Source organism: Leptosomus discolor, chromosome 19, assembly GCF_034619465.1.
Source record: "Leptosomus discolor isolate bLepDis1 chromosome 19, bLepDis1.hap2, whole genome shotgun sequence".
In the NCBI taxonomy this organism is placed as follows: Eukaryota; Metazoa; Chordata; class Aves; order Leptosomiformes; family Leptosomidae; genus Leptosomus; species Leptosomus discolor.
In genome coordinates, this window is record NC_141409.1 from 2,640,315 (window position 1) to 2,656,184 (window position 15,870).

The following is a 15,870-nucleotide window of genomic DNA, read 5'->3' on the forward strand; positions in this document are numbered from 1 at the left end:
TGCCCCTCTTGGGGTGACGTATCGGTGAGGGTGATGGGGTTGCACCCCGCTTCGGGGGCTCCTGACCTGTCGGTCTGTGAGGGGACCCCAAACCGTGCCGAAGGGATGACGGGACTCTGTGCATACGCTGCTGCCTTTAAACCCTCCTGGCAGCCGTGGTGAAGGCTGCCGCCTGCCCTGGGGCAGCACCCACGTCCCGCACCCAGCCCCGAGGGGACTCGGTGAGTGGCGGGTGAGGGGGGCAACAGTGGAGCAGCCACCCCCATGGATCCGGCAGCGGGCGAGGAGGCAGCACCTGGCCCCCAGCCGGTGCAGGCAGCCAGTGGGGAAGGCTGTGCCAGGCAGCAGGGCGAGACCGAGACTGCGGGGTCGGGGGGTCCTGAGGAGCCGCCCCAGCTCTGCGGAGAGGCGTCTGCCACCGCCTGGGGCTGCTGGAACCCGCCGCCAGCGGAGGACACAACGGAGCCACTCCTGCCTGGGCATGACGAGCTGCCTGCCCACGGTGCCTCCCTGCCTGCAGGGCGGGACCCTCCTGCTGCTGCCGCCACCAGCCCCATCCTGCCCCACGGGGAGAGCCCAGCACCTCGGGGCGGGTCGTCCAGCCTGGAAAGTGCCTCCAGCTCCATCCTGAGCCTCTCCGGTGAGGAAGAGGAAACGTCGAGCGACGACGGGGTGGCAGCGGCAGCAGAGCCCTGCCACGTGCTGACGGGCAGCGAGGACGAGTGCCCCATCTGCACGGAGCCCTACGACGACCAGCGACACAAACCGGCCTTGCTCAACTGCAACCACGGGCTGTGCCGCGCCTGCCTGCGCGCCATCATGGACACGGCCGCCGGCGCCGAGTTCGGCCGCGTGCGCTGCCCCATCTGCCGCCAGAAGACGCCCATGCTGGAGTGGGAGATCTGCAAGCTGCAGGAAGAGCTGCTCCTGCTGCACGCCCAGCCTGACTCCTCCAGCGCCCTGGCCACCCCGCGGCCCCCCGTCCTGCCGCCCCGGCGCCCGGGCCTTGCCGGTGCTCTTGAGCATCGCTTCCAGGTGCGCTTCCACACCAGCCGCATGTTCGGGTGCCTGCCCTGCGTCCGCTACCCGCCCTGCCTCATCCGTGGGCTGGGGCGGCTGGAGCGCTGCTGCCACTGCTGCTACCTCCTGGTGCTGGCGCTGCTGCTGGCGGCTGAGATGCTCAGCCTGCTCCTCATCTTCCTCCCCATCGTCCTGATGGTGCTGCTCTTCCTCATCCTGGATAAATAGTGTTAGGTTTGTGCCTCCAGGCTGGGCTGTGCAAGGGGAGAAGAGCTCTGCTCCCGCTTTGACCCTGGGGCTGGTGCTGAGTGGTGATGCCAGCCTGGGAGCAAGCCTGTGAACCCAGGTGCCTGGGATACCCCAGTGCTGCTGGTGAGCCCGGAGCGGTTGAGGCAGCGGAGGAGCTGGAGCGGGCAGCCGAGGGAGGCGACCCCGGAGCTGGGCATCGCCTGCATCCCACCAGGCACCGGGTGACACATCGCTGCAGCAGCGAAGGGGCGGATGGAGTGGGAACCCTTCCTGTGCCAGGCGCATGTCACTGGCATGGGGCCGGGTGCTGGAGGGGCTCTGCGGGCAGAGCAGGGCTCTGTCGTGGGCTGCGCAGCCTGCGCCTGGGACAGACAAGCTGGGGCTCCCCAGCATGGACTGAAAATACAACTTACATTTGTACCCCAGCCGTGTCCAGCTCAGTTCAGTGCTTGGTCTGGGCTGAGCATGTGCACTTGGGGCCAAGCGGTGACACGAGGAGGGGACCACAGCTAGTGGTCCCCAGCCACCCTGCAAGAGGGTGCCTGCCCCCACCATGGCACCTCCCAGCACCGGCTGAATGGTGCCAGCCTGTGCTCGTGCCTTGCCCTTTGTGGAGATAAGAGAGCAAACACAGCTTCGTCCTGGGTGGCTCGGTGCTGGCAGCCAGCTCCCGCTGGGCACCCCAAGTGGAGGAGCTCACATGAGCGTGGCACCGGGGCTGTGCCCGTGTGGGACCTGCCTGTGGCTGCTGGGGAGCTGGGCCGGCTGCAGCGGGCAGGAACATCTCAGTGGGGAGCACAGAATCACAGAGTCACAGAACGGCAGGGGTTGGAAGGGACCTTTGGAGATCATCTAGGCCAGCCCCCTGCTACAGCAGGGTCACCCAGAGCAGGGTGAGGGCTCTGCTTCTTGCTCGGCAGCTGGCCTCACGTGGGGGCTGTGTCCCAGCCAGGCGATGCCTGGGCCATGGCGCAGCTCCTCTGCACCCTTGCTCCCCGGCACACTGCAGAGCACGGCGCTGGCAACTGCTTCTTGGAGACAAGGCACGGGGATGGCTCCAGGCTTTCAGCCACCTTCGGGGTGGTGGTGGGTGGCAGGGAGGTGTCAGACCTCCATGATCCTCCAGAGATCCCATCACAGGGGGCAGTCTCCTGCGGTGCTGGCACCCATCTTCGCAACCTGGGAAGTGCTGCTCCTTATTTATCGCTGCCAGCCTCTGCCAAAGTGCTCTACAGACCCCATGCCGAGTTGCCCCCTTTGTGCTGCCACCCCTCTCTGTCCCCACCCTGCCGAGGGGCTGGCTGACACTGCCGTGCCCTGTCCTCCTGCCCGGCCATGCTGGCATTGTGCAACCAGCAGCCTGTCCTGGCTTTGCCCTTCTCCCGCGGAAATGTGTCACGGGCACCTCCCCAGGGCTGCAGCTGTGGGGGACCACGGGGGTACCACCGCTCCCCCCCTTCTGCTTCCTCCTGCAAAGGGAGCCAGGTCGGTGGGCAGCAAGCGAATGCTCCCCTGCCTGCACAGCCCTGCGGGAAACCCGTGCCCTTGTGCCCACGGGGCAGAGGTTTGGGCCGTGGGCTTTGCCGGGGCACTCGGGCTACTCTCAGCATCGTTGCTGCCATGCGTTGCTCCAGCAAAGTGCCAAGGCACGGGAGGCAGCAGTAGAAGCAGAGCACCCCAAAACAGGTCAGGCTTGGAGGCAGACGCAGCCAGGTCCCCCCCGGCCCCCGTCACACTGAGGAATATTTATTTATACCAAGTGGAGCAGCTCCATCAGGAGAAGCACCAGCTCAGCCCTGGCCGGGGGCATTTTCAGCTAGATGGGGCCTGCGGGAAGGGGGTTGCTCAGACACCCGGGAGGCCCTGCCACCGCGTGGGGAGCCCAGCACATGTCCCAGCTCTACATTGCATGGGGGGGCAGAACCAGACCAGACCATTGCTTTTGGGCAAACCAGGCCAGAGCCATCCCAACGAGGCCACAATGGAGCACGATGCGCCCTCTGACGTGCTGCCGGGCTGCCGGCACCTGCGGGTGCGGAAAGACAGGGAAGGGCACCCAAACCCCACCGGGGATGGGGTCCCTGGGGGTGCTGAGGTGCAGCACCGGCCCCCTGGGCGATGCAGAGCCCAGTGGTGCTGCCTGTGGTTCCCAGTGCGTGGACTGGGCTGCCCGTAAGAGCCCGGCTGCAATGTCCGCTCGCAAGGACTCGGTTATATTTAGCACGCCGAGATAGCGGCGAGCGGCATGGCGGGTTGGCGGCAGCACGGCGAGCTGGGGCTGGGGACTGCGTGCCAAGAGCCACGGGATGACGTGGGGCACCATCCCCCGGCACAGCCCTCCCAAAATCCCCACACACATTCTCCCACGTACCCCGTCCAATTCCTTGCAGTCCCTTTGCACACCTGCTAAGCACCATGCTGCACCCCCTGGCACCCTGTCTCCCCGTTCACACCCCACTGCAGCCCCCAGCCCCCTGCTACTGCCCCTGCATGGGCCCCAGGCTCACCACGCACACCCCCGTGCAGCCCCCACCCACCTTCTCACCAGCCCCATAGCTCGCCTTTGCTGCCTCCCATTGCCCCACTGCAGCCTCCTGACTCCTCTTCCCCCCACCAGGGTCTCCAGGACAGCCCCCCAAATCCCCCCCATCTCCCCCCAGCCCCCTCACAGCCCACCCACAAGCCCCTGACACCCCATTGCACCCCAAATGCTTCATTGCGTCTCCCAGCTGCTGGCACCAGGAGGGTGACATGGTGTCCCCAGACCGGTGACATGGCTGTCCCCATCTCTGCAGGGACCTGCCCACTCAGGGATCTGCAGGGCAATATCTCTCCTGGCTTCTCCCTCTGAAGCCTGGCGTGTCCCCCACCCGGGTCCCCAGCCATGCCTGGGTGGCAGTGAGGACATCGGCAGCACAGCCAGCCTTAGGCATGCACCGAGTGCGCCCGGTCTCACCCACCCGGGCAGGGAAGGGTTGGGGTCAGTGATCAGTCAGTTGGGGTGACAGGGATCCCACCCAGCTCTGGTCGGTGGCATGCCCACCCCTTTTGCAACAACCAGCAGCAGCATCTCCCCTTTCCCCCTCAGCCCCCATGCTGGGAACACGCCAGTGCTGTCCCCATCCTGCACCCGTGAGAGCGAGGCCGGAGGGATGGCATCAAAGTGGTGAGGCACTGGGCACAACTCCCGTGCCAGAATCTGGTCCTGAATGTGGAGCTGGGGAAAGAGGAGGAGTAGGTGCCCATGCCCGTGGGGAGCCCTTGCCTGGATTTAACCCCAAGAAATCTCCCAAGCTCAGCAGTCTTTCCCCATTCACGGGGCCAGCACTTCCCTGGGGACCTGTCACAGCCTCTCGGGCTCTGTGCCACAACCTATTATCTTCTCATCGCAGGGTTGCGCCTCGTTGTGAAAGCTGGGCACTGGCAGAAGCTGTTACAAGCAGCTTCCTCTCCGCTGAAACGGCTGTTTCGGGTACATGACCGGGCTGGATCAAGGTTTCGAGGCTGCATGTCCCCAAGCAGGGCACAGCCCTCACGCTTGGCCAGCTCCTTCCCAGCCTGGCCTGGTGCTGCCACATAGCCCAGCACAGCCTTCAGCCCCTGCACTGGGGCTGGATCCTCCCCCATCTCTGTGCCAACGGGGAACTGGTCCTGTTGTGCAACCTCCCGACAGGGTGACAGGGCAGGATGGGGACTGGTGGGGCCACACGTGTGGGGACCAGCCTCAGCGCTGCTCGGGGCTGACCACCCCTCAGCAGCAGGAGCGCAGAGCTGCCCCCAGCCCGGCATGACCCTCGGCACCGACCGACTGGGCTGCGGGAGCTGGTTTTGGGGGGGAACGGCTGTGAACCACCATCCCCTGATCCCATGCCAAAGGCTGACCCCAAACCAGAGAGCTGCCTGTTCCTGGCCCTTCCCACATCTAAAACGAGGGCATTTGGGGAAGGGTCATCCCCAGGAGCCATTTAACCCCCCCAAGTCCCCTCTCCCATCACAGGCCAGCCTGGACACTGAGAGAGTCCAGGACTTCATCCCGGCCTGGGACAGACATCACACCAACCAGCTCATCTGGGACCATCTGTGGGCATCTTTGCTCCCATGTGCCCAAACCTGCTCCCACAGCAACGTCCTAGCCGTGTTTAAGCAGCTGGTGGGACTTGGAGCACTTCGAAAACCCAGCTTGGAAGCACGAAGCTCAGCGTGGGCACAGCAGCCGCGGGAGCGTTTCAGGGCTGGGGATGCCGGAGTGACTTTGAGAGGCTTTTGATTCACCTGCAGCTGCGACATGAGGGATGGCACCGCCCCGCCGTCCCTGTCCCCTGCAGCACACCCAGGCCCCTCTTCCAGCGAGCGCTCCTTTGAGGTTAATAGGGCTGGAGAAATGGGCTGGCACCCGGCACTGACTCCTGAAAGGCCCCATTTCTTTCTTAATTGCAACTCAGAATCAAATTAGCAGTTTTAAATTTACTCTGCGCCCAAGAGGTACCACAAGGCCGGGGAGGACACACTGTCCCCTTCATCCTTATGTAATAAAAAGGGCAAATTCCTGCTTTGAGGGCAAAATTTGTGCCACCTCTGCCCTGGCTGGCTCATTGCTTCGGTGTCTTTGGGGCCCCGCAGGTGGAGATGCTCCTCCTGAATCCAGCAGGAGCCTTTGGGGTGACAGAGATGCTCATCCTGGATTTGGGGCTGCCCCAGCTTCCCCAAGCAGTCCCATCACCAGGCTCTCTGGGGGCATGCTGTGGCAACCAGGAGCCCTTGGCACAGTTGCCGGGGCTGCATGTGCCCCCCACACCCACGAATGATGGCGGGGGTGCAGGTGCAGGGCCAGGGAGCCACGTCATGGCAGTGGCACACTTCGAGCGGTGGATGACACCGGCTGCGTTATGGTGCTGTAATTCAGCACCCGTGGCCTGGGATGTGGTTTTGTTTTCCAGGCGTAGAACCTGCCTTGGGGGGGAGCCGACAGCCAAGGACAAGGGGTCTGCAGCCCCCCCCGCACACCCTGCACCCCCCCGTGGGTGGGGGCTGCCCCCAGGGCTTCGCCATGAGCCAGGGATGGGCCCGATGCTTTGGAAGCAGCTGCTCTGCAGTGGCCCAGAGCAGAGGGCAGGGACAGCTGCTGCTCCCAGAGAACGGCAATTCGGGGGCCAGCACTGGGCCAGCGGGGCTGTGACTGCTCAGAAAGCCTCAGTGCGCACACACACACACACACACACACACACACGCACCCTCGGGTGTGCACATGCATGCACACACATGAGCACACACCAGCCCACGTGCACAGCTCGTGCCCTGGGGAACCACGTTGCCCCCGGAGCATCCTTCCAGCTGCTTCTGCCTCTCCCCGCTGGAAAGCTGCCATCACAGCAACTCTGGGGTCCGTTCGGTGCAGGCAGTGGATGCTCCCCACTGGTGCCAGGTCATGCCGGGGTATGCCAGGCCCCAGGGCGGTCCCTGTGTGCTGCTGGGGATGGTGCGGAGAGGGGCAGGTGGCAGGGCCCACGTCTGCCTCCCCGGAGTGGGGCAGAGGGGGCCCAGCCCTGCCTGTGCCTCTGCCCAGCCCCTTCACCAGCAGGTGCCACCTGGGCCAGCCTGGCAAATCTTTCCCCCAGTATACCACGTTACTCAGGGAGGAAGGGGACATCCAACGGGTATTTAAGAGCCCTTGGTGTGGCTGGGGACCACTTGCCAATGTGGGCAGGGTACTCCATGGTGCCCAGCCACATGCGGTGGGACGAGGGACTGGGTAAGGAGGGGACACAACCACATCAGAGCCAAGAGCCAGAGTGGAGGAGGAGGAGGTGGCAGTCCAGGGGAAAGCCTTTCCTCTGCGTATCTCCCCCCACAGCCTGCCCCACGGACGGAGGGGGGGCAGGGCACAGCACCCTGGCTGGTGGGCAGCCCCGCTCCTGCCCACAGCGACGCACCCCCTGAGATGCCGGCTCACCGTTCGTTCCAATATAATCTTTATTGGGGAGACTGATGGGGGTTAGAACAAGGCCGGGTATAAAACATGATCATCGTCACAACCAGCAGCGGGAGGCATTGGCAGAGCAACACAGAAACGGTATCGGCCCCCGTTCTCCACCGGCAGCGGGGCAGTACCCAGGGCTGCACCGGCGGCATTGTCTGCTCCCTTGGTGCAGGCAGGGGGGATGGTTTGGTCCCTCTCCCTGGATGGATGCTGGGCTTCGGCCAGCACCGGGGCTGCTCTTTCCTCCAGGGTGGGGGGCTCTGCGGGGCCCCTCTGGCCCACCCAGACCCAGTGCCCTGGGACTGGGCAGCATGTGCCCCTGGTGCCACGGCTGTGCCGGGTTGTAGTGCTCAGCCCTGTAAGAGCACCCACAAATTATGGCTTTTTCTTTATTTTTTTTTGCTTTTTTGGCAGCAAACTTATATCTCTAGGTGCCCTGGAGAAAGCAAGACTGCGCACAGGGGGCTGCTGCCCTGCCAACCCCTCCACACAGGGATCAGAGCCGAGGTGCTGCTCCAGGAAGGGACTGGGAGCAGAAGCCAGACCTCTGTCCCCCTGCCCAGCCAAATCCCCTCACTGGAGCCAGCAATTTGGGGTACTGGACTCCACACTGCTCCCCTGAGCCATCCCACGGGGCATCGGTGCAGGGCCCGGAGCGGAGCAGCAGAGAACGGGCACAGCTCAATGCCTTTGTGAACGCATAGCGGCCTGGAACGGGGCGGCTGGGGACGGGCAGGGAAAAACCAAGAATCCTCCAAAACGAGGATAAAGTGGAGCTTTCCTCAAGGGCCTGCAGAGGAAATGGGCCGCGTGTCTGCTCGCAACCGAGGGGTCGGTGCGGCGGCTTGGCGTGGCTACAACAACTCGGGCGCATGGCGGCTTGGCCACTGAGATGAAAGCTTTGGCAAATAACTTACAGAGAAGGAGTCGGGGAGGGGCAGCTGGGGACCTGTCCTTGCTGGGCGGGCAACCCAGCATGGCACCGTGCACCTCCAGGGCTCCTTGTGCCACCACTGGCAGCTGTGGGGGCAATGGGGAGGGTGTCGCTCTGGTAGGGACCCAGCGTCCACTCTCGGGAGCCACAGGGAGAGAGGAGGGAGAAGGTGCCCAGAGAAGGAGCGCGGCGAGATGCTCGATGCACAGTGGGGGTACCGGCCGCATGATCTGGGTGTGCTGGAGCTCCTGGATGCACAGGTAGATGTGCTCCCCGTCCCAGCGTCCCTCTCCGCGGGCACCACTGGGGCGTAGGGGGCTGCCACCACATCCCAGCGTCCCAGTGAGGATGCTGGTCCCACGTCCTTGGCCATGGCGAGCATTAGAGCATCCCTGGGCTGTGCCACCTGGCCAAGAAGGGACCGGGGACCAGGCGCAGCGCTGCCCCGTCCTCTCCCACCTGCCGGGAGGTGCAGGCAGGGCCTCGTCCTCTCCCACCCGCCGGGAGGTGCAGGCAGGGGTGCAGGGCTCACATGATGGTGCAGGAAGACAGCGGGTTTCGGATGTGGCAGGTGCAGGCAGCCCCGCAGTACTGGCGAAAGGTCTGGTAGCAGCTGCGGTCGGTGTCGCTGCTCCACTGGACGGGGTTGGCAGCCAGGGCCTCGGCCGGCAGTCTGTTGAGGATACTGGTGTTGACGGCCAGCGCCGCCAGCCCGTAGTCGGTGAAGAGAACGGTCTCCCGCTTGCAGGTGGGGCAGGAGATGAACTTGTACTTGGGGCAGGACTCGTAGAGGATCTGCAGGCACTCCTCGCACACCGAGTGCAGGCAGGAGAGGATACGGGGCCGCTTGTTGGTGAAGTTGTACATGTGGCCGCAGGTGGGGCACTCGAGGGGCTCGCAGGGCGTCGAGGGGTGCAGCACGTACTGGTTGACGATCACCTCGTCCGACGGCGGCTGCCGGTGGTAGCAGACCTCCGAGCTGCCCTTCCGCTGGCTCTGGTACCCGCGCTCTCGTCGCGGCAGGGGGGGAGTCCGGGGCAGCGGCAGGGGGCTGGGGGTGGCATCCAAGGCGGGGATGTCCCCGCACGCCTGGTTGACGATGATCTCGGACTCGGAGGGCCACGCGCGCTTGGCCACGAGGGGCGGCTCGCGGCGCGGGGCCGGCGTGTAGCGCGGCTGCGAGGCTTGCAGCTCCGAAAACTTCTCCGGGTGGATGATTTTCATTGCCTCCATTTTAATGATGACCTGTTGCCCTTTCAGACACGACATGAGTATCGTTTTCACATTACTGTCCACTGCTCTGGGGTCTCCGAGGGGCGCCTGCATGAGGCTAAAACATGCCGGCAGCCTGCTGAGCTTTCAATCTCGGCCTGGCTGCGGAGCAGGAGCACAGGGAGCAGCCACTGGGGCGGGAGAGCATCCTGGGGAGACGGGGCAGCGCCAGCGGGCCCCGCACCCCTCTTCTCCAGCCAGCCTCGAGGGTGCCGGGTGCAAGGCCAGGGTGGGCAGGGGAAGGCAGGGCTCACAGCGGCATCCTGCCTGCCTTGGAGGATGCTCTTGGGCAGGCGATCAAAGCGTTGGCTCCCTGCAGCGCCTCGCCGGGATGTTAACGTGACATTGGCCGTCACTCAGCAGCCCCCTCCTTCGCCTTCACTGGCACTTCCCACGCTGGATCAGCTGCAGTGGGGAACAGTAAATTTGGGACTGTGGCACCAGGCACTGCCCGGGGCAGGTGAGTCCAGGGGGGGTTCTCGCAGGAACTGGGGGGGCAGCCCCCACCTCACCCCGGCCCCCGCCTCCACCCAGGCTTTATTCCTGTTTACAGGCTGTGGGATCCTCGTGGCGCTGAAGAATGTGTTTGCAAATTCCTTTGCTCTGACTTCCCGGCTCTCCTACTTGCCGTCAGTGGCAGCTCCCGCGGGGCAGGCGCTCAGGGAGCATCCCGTGCCAGAAGGCAGCTCACCTTGGCCGGTGCCAGCGCTGCCACATGCCTTGTCCTCTCCGTCCCCGGCACCTCTGTCCCCAGCTCAGCTTCGTGCTCGCTGGAAACGAAAAGCGAGAGGGGATTGGATCCAAGGCTCTTTAGGGATCTACCAGCTGCCAGCACTCCCTCGGGATGCGTGCCGGCCTGCATCCCTGCAATTTGGCAATTGAGCCCTGCAGGTCCTGTCCATCTGCCGGCGCGTTTGGGCGGGTGGAAGTGGGAGCAGGAAGGTATTTCCCTCCCAGGCATCTCCTCAGCAACCCCAAGCATGGGGCCCGGGTGCCCCCTCTGCCCTGGGGGCCAGTAGGGCAGGTCCCCCTGCACCCCGCTGGGATGTAGGGCCCCTCCTGGAGGGGGCTCCCCCACCGACCTGCCTCTGCTTAGGGTTTTCTCTCACGTTTAGCCCCTCCTCTGCTTGGTGGATCTATTTTTACCTTCATCACTTGCTCCTGATCTGTCCCTGCTATTATCCCTCCCTCCAGCTTCCTCTCCCCCTTCCCAGCTCCCTGTCCTTGTCCCAGGGCTGCTGGAGAGGACAGGCCACGTTTGGGGACAGGAGATGGGGGGCAGGCAGCCAGCCCGAGGCCATTTTCTCCCTCAGCAGCCCCGGCGACAGCCTGTCTCTCCTCTGAGAAGGGCGAAGGCGCTCTCCTCCATCACGCTGCAAATCCTGTTAGAGGGATGCCTGCTCCTGCTGAGCCCTGCCAGGCCTGACGGAGGGGGCCCGAGGGGGCCATCTGGTTGCAGCAGCAGCCCTTGGGGATGGTGAGAGGCCATGGGGCTTCAGCCTTGGATGCCAGAGAGCCGCCGGGGGGGGGGGGGGGGGGGGGGGGAAGATGGATCCCTGCCCGACCCCAGTGGGGGTGTCCCCGGGGGCCATGCCCTGGCAGCACTGGGGTCCTGCAAGCTTCCTGCGATGCCTGCCCTGGGGAGGGCGGCCTCGCGTCCTGCTTCCCCCAGCCCAGGCCCACATCCTGCACCCCACATCCTGCACCCCGCACCCCCACAAGCAGCGTACAGCACCCCCCCCCCCCCCCCCCCCCGCCCCCGCCCCGCACACAGCAGCAGCCCCGGGGCTCTCTGCCCGGTCTGGAGCAGACACTCACCCGCAGCGCACCGACCACCCTCCCACGGCCACCGCGCTTCCACGCTCACGCCGTCACACCCCTCCGTGCACAGCCCTGGCGCAGCACCCCGCCGTACTCCGCATCCCCAGCACCCCTGGGGGTGACACTGCCCTCCCCAGCACAGCACCACCACCCCCCGCGACACGCAGCATCCACCCCCCAATGCCCCCCCCCCCCCCAACCCCAGCCCCACGCACCGTGTCCCGCGTGGCGCCGGCAGCCCGGCGGGGCACACACACACACTCGCACGTCCCCGCGCCTGCGCGCCCGCAGGGTGATGCCCCCCGGGCAGCCCGGCCAAAAGGACGGTGGCTGCCGGTCCTTACCTGTATTATTGGCCCGTGGTGCCTCGGATGGGGGATCCCCGTGCGCCCCGTGTCCCCAGTTCAGCCTCCAGACCCCCCGCTCCTTCCTCGGTAAAGGTCCGGAGGTCCAAGCGGCTAAAGGTTATCTGAAAGGCAGAGGGATGCAGGCGCTTGCCCGTGCGAAGTGCCGGCTCCCCGAGGATGCTGGCGGGTCTCCACCGCCGCTCCCCGGCGGGGCCGCGGTTCCCCGGTCCCGCTTCCCCACGGCCCCGCCGCCTCCTCCAGCAGCTTCTTCCCCCGGCGGCGCGGGGAGGGGACCCGGGCACAAAGGCAGGGCCGGCTCCGGATGCTCCGCGGGGAACCGGCTGCCGGGGGCGGAGGGAAGGCGGCAGGTAGCACCGCCGCCACCGCCGGGGAGGCACCTTCCGCCGGCCCCCGCCGCTCCGCTCTCCCTCCCCCGGTTCCTCCGCCGCCTCCTGCGCCCGCGGAGCCCCCGCTCCGCTCCGCGCGGGGCTGATGCAACACTCCGCGGCTGCTGCCCTCGGGGGTGGTGGTGATGGTGTGCGTGGGGGTGGTGGTGGGGGGCGGCTGCAGCTTGGGCACCCCCCTTTCCCCCTCCGGCAGGTGCAGGCAGGCGGGCGGGCAGGCTCCGTCCCCGCTCGTCCCGCGGGGCCCGGCGGGCGCGGGCGCTGCCTGCGCGCTCCCGCTCCGCTGCCGCCCGGCGCCCGCAGTGCCGCCGCAGTGGTGCAGCCGGCTCACATTTCTCTCGCTCAGCAGCGCCGGGGCCCGCCGGCCGCACCGCCCGACGCCCCGCACACACACACGCACACCCACCCCCCCGCCCCGCACACTCACACCCCCCCCCCCCCCCCCGCGCCCCACACACCCCGCCTGGCCCCGGCCCCGCTGCGGCTCCGCTCCCTTCCTGCCCCGCCGCGGCCCCGGCTCCGCCGCCCCCCCCCCCCCCGCCGCCCCCCGCCGCTACCCCCGGCCGGGTCCCTGCGAGGTGTTTCGGAGGGGCCTGCAGTGACTCAGCATCCGCCGCGGGAAATGGCTCCGCGGCGCGGGCTGGGGAGCGGGAGATGCTGCTGGTTTGGGCCCAGCGGGGAGAGAGGGACCCCCGCCAGCAGCCCCCGCAGCTTTCGGGGCTGGAGAAAGGCCATAGCACCGGTAAGGCCCATCACCACCACCACCACCACCCCCGATTTTTCCCACTGCCAAATCAGAGCCGCGCACCCCACCCATGTCCCAAGGGACCCGCTGCCCCACCGCCAGGCCTGACCCCAACCCAAAGGAACTCCTGTGGGAGCGGACCCCCGGCACTGAGATCAGAACCCGACTGAGCACCCCAAATCCTGACTGAGCCTCCCTAGGGAGAGGGGAGCAGGGCGCAGGGTCTCTCTGGTCCCTGGGGAGTGTGGTGGGCTCAGCGTGGCGTGCAGGGGGTCACAGCACCACTGGGTACCAGCAATCCCGTCAGGTCCCTGGGGAGCACTGGGGAGCATCGTGCATTGCTGGGGTCTTGCTGGTTTGATCCTCTTCCCTGGCGCAGGCAGACACGAGCCCACCGGCTGGGGACGCCCTGTATTATATCCCGGGAGGATGACTCCTGGTCTGTACTTCTAGCTCCTGCCATGCCCTGGCAGATGTTAGGGGTCAGGCTGCCCTCTCCTCCTGCCGTGGGTGCCTCCAGCATGGGGAGTCCACAGGTAGGCAGCCAAAATAGCCCACTAGCCTCACATGGAGCCCCCCAAATCCCCAGCCGCGCTCGAACCCAGAGCTCCCAGCCAACCCACCCCAGTGACAGTGACCCAGGCACGTGCACACCTGAAACCAAAACCACTCCACCCCTCCATCCCACTCTGGCTGGGGCAGGGTGCTGGTGGGACCTCACTGGGCTCCTTTGGGTGCTGCTGGGGTTTCCCTGCTCACGCCACTGGCTGCCACCTTCGAGCTCTTTATGCTCCTCAGTTGGCTCCAGGATTTGGCCTGGATTTGAATGCCCTCCCCCTGAAGGTTACCCTGCCCAGACCCGCTTGCTGGCCCTCAGCCTTGCTGCAGCAAAGACCCGGCCACCGCTCGCCCTTGTAACAAGGGGTCCGTGGGGCCTGGAGCCGTATGACGACACAGCCACATCGTGCTCACGCCACCACTGACCCCTGGCCCCTCCGTCGGTGGGACGGAGCAGCTCTGCATTCCCACTGTCAGCCTGGAGGAAAGCTCAGCTCCATCAGGCCTTGTGCATCCCATAGATGATCCGACCACCCATGCTCCAGGCAATGATGTTAAAAATCTCATCCAGCCACCTGGCCTGGAGGACATGACCAAACCCACCTGGTCCAGAGGGATCCCCCAGCACCCCAAGGGCTCAGCCACGCTCCATCCTCAGGCAGCACCGACCCTAGAATGTGGCTTTCCCCCTGGGGACCGTGCAGCTTCACCCACCGGCTGCCTCTGCCTGGAAATCCATGCTCCCCTCTTCACGATGTTAGTGGTTGTATTTTTAACCTTCGAGTTCCTCATTGGATAAGGGATTTTGTAACAACTTTGCCTCCAGTCCCTCTAATTCTTTGATCTCTCACCTGCCGAAATCAGTGTGAGGCTGCTGCTGCCTGGCACCCCAACAATGCTAAATAGGGATTCCCTTAATCTTCCCCACCCTCTCTGTGTCAGCTTTTGCTTATTTTCCTGCTAATACTTCTGGATGCAGATAGTAAGAACCGATATGTTATTCTTAAACTCACAGAGCAAAGGAAATTGCAGGAAGTGGGTGAGCACGAGCCATTTTCTGTTATTAATTCATATGGCATCCCCGTGCTGACCCAGCTACACGGTGTTATTGCGCTGCTATTCCACACACTAAGCAACAGCTCTATTTAAAAACAATCATTAATGATATCAGGCGTCTTTTCCGCTGAACAAAGGCGTGTTTGTGCCAAGATGCTGGGGATCCTCATGTTGCCCCAATGGTGCTGCGGGTCTCTGTTTCATGAGCCGAATAGACGTGCCACTGGATCCTCCCCATCCCAGCGCAGCAGCACTTCTCAGCCCCTCCTCCACCTACTCAGGTCCTTGTGAAGCAGTTCTCACCCCGAGGCAAAGCCTGGCACTGCTTTTTCTCCTAGAGCTTGCGTTAGGCTTGATGGAGTCCTTGGTAGCAAGTGCCACTGTTGAGTCTTGTGCAAGAGAGACTTTGGCCCCAAGTTTTCACCCCAACGTGTGAGTGCCCAATGAGACCTGCAGAGCTCTCCCAGACTTGCTTTTGGAGGTGCAGGGTTTCACTTTTCTCTGCTGAGCTGGTTCACCAAGATCTCTGCTTTCCACCCCAAACCCCAAATAATCTCACCCTTCAAAGCCCAGTCCCTTCATCTTCGGCTGGGCCCGGGTGACTGCGCTCTCAGGTGTCGTCCCTACCAAATCCCAGCCCCCGTGGTCACCTCTCACATTTGCCTTTGGGTCTGGCCATACTCTTACTCCCGGGTTTAACACCTACCTTTGTCATATATACATATATGCTGCATTATCTTTCACAAAAAATCTATGGTGTTGTGTGTTACCATAAATGTACGTCTTCGTGCCTCGTGGATATTCTCAGCACGTCTTCCGCGCTGTGCTGATGTGACATGGCGTGCTTTTCTGGGTGTCGCAAACAGCACTGATTTATTTTACCATTTGGTAAGACCTTTCTAGCAGGGCAAGGACGACCCTGGTTCCGGAGGGAGCTCCTTAGCTCAAGTGTACCCGCCATTCCTCGTGTCCTGCTTCGAGCTCTACTCGGACAGACGTACAAGAGCAGCTCTGCCAGTGGGTTTGCTTCACCCCACCCAGATGAACAAAGTTTTGCTTTTTGTAATGAAGTGGTTACTTGTTGTAATCAAGTTGGTGTTGGTCCTGCTGGGACCGCCCTGGGTGCAACCACAGCTCCTTTCTGCAAAACTCATGACTTTCCGTTGTCACAAATGGATCATTTATAAACCTCTGGTTTACAGATGCAGTGGGAGATGTACCACCACTGGCCGGTCTCTGCTGCAACTCTGCTAAGATGAACGGTAATGCTGGAAGATAATTTGACCCTAAATTTCTTCCTCATCACCTGCATCAGCCATCACCAGCTCAGTTGTCCAGCTGCACGCTCAGGATTTTATTGCCCTTCTGGATTTACAATGCCTGCGGAGAAGGACCCTTTCTAACATGATGGCTCCTTCCTCGCTTGGTGCTGACCCTGTGCCGTGATGACACACGTATCTTTGCTTTTCCCTCAAGCCGAGTGAACT

General features: G+C 64.1%; 2 protein-coding genes across 2 annotated transcripts; one reads left to right on the forward strand and one right to left on the reverse strand.

Moving 5' to 3' along the window:
• Positions 1-264: 264 nt before the first annotated feature.
• On the forward strand, positions 265-1,248 carry LOC147414096 (ring finger protein-like). Its single transcript, XM_086475498.1, has one exon. The coding sequence runs from the start codon at positions 265-267 to the stop codon at positions 1,246-1,248; it is 984 nt and encodes a 327-aa protein (XP_086331624.1).
• A 7,460-nt stretch (positions 1,249-8,708) lies between these two features.
• On the reverse strand, positions 8,709-9,506 carry RNF208 (ring finger protein 208). Its single transcript, XM_086475872.1, has one exon. The coding sequence runs from the start codon at positions 9,504-9,506 to the stop codon at positions 8,709-8,711; it is 798 nt and encodes a 265-aa protein (XP_086331998.1).
• Positions 9,507-15,870: the final 6,364 nt, after the last annotated feature.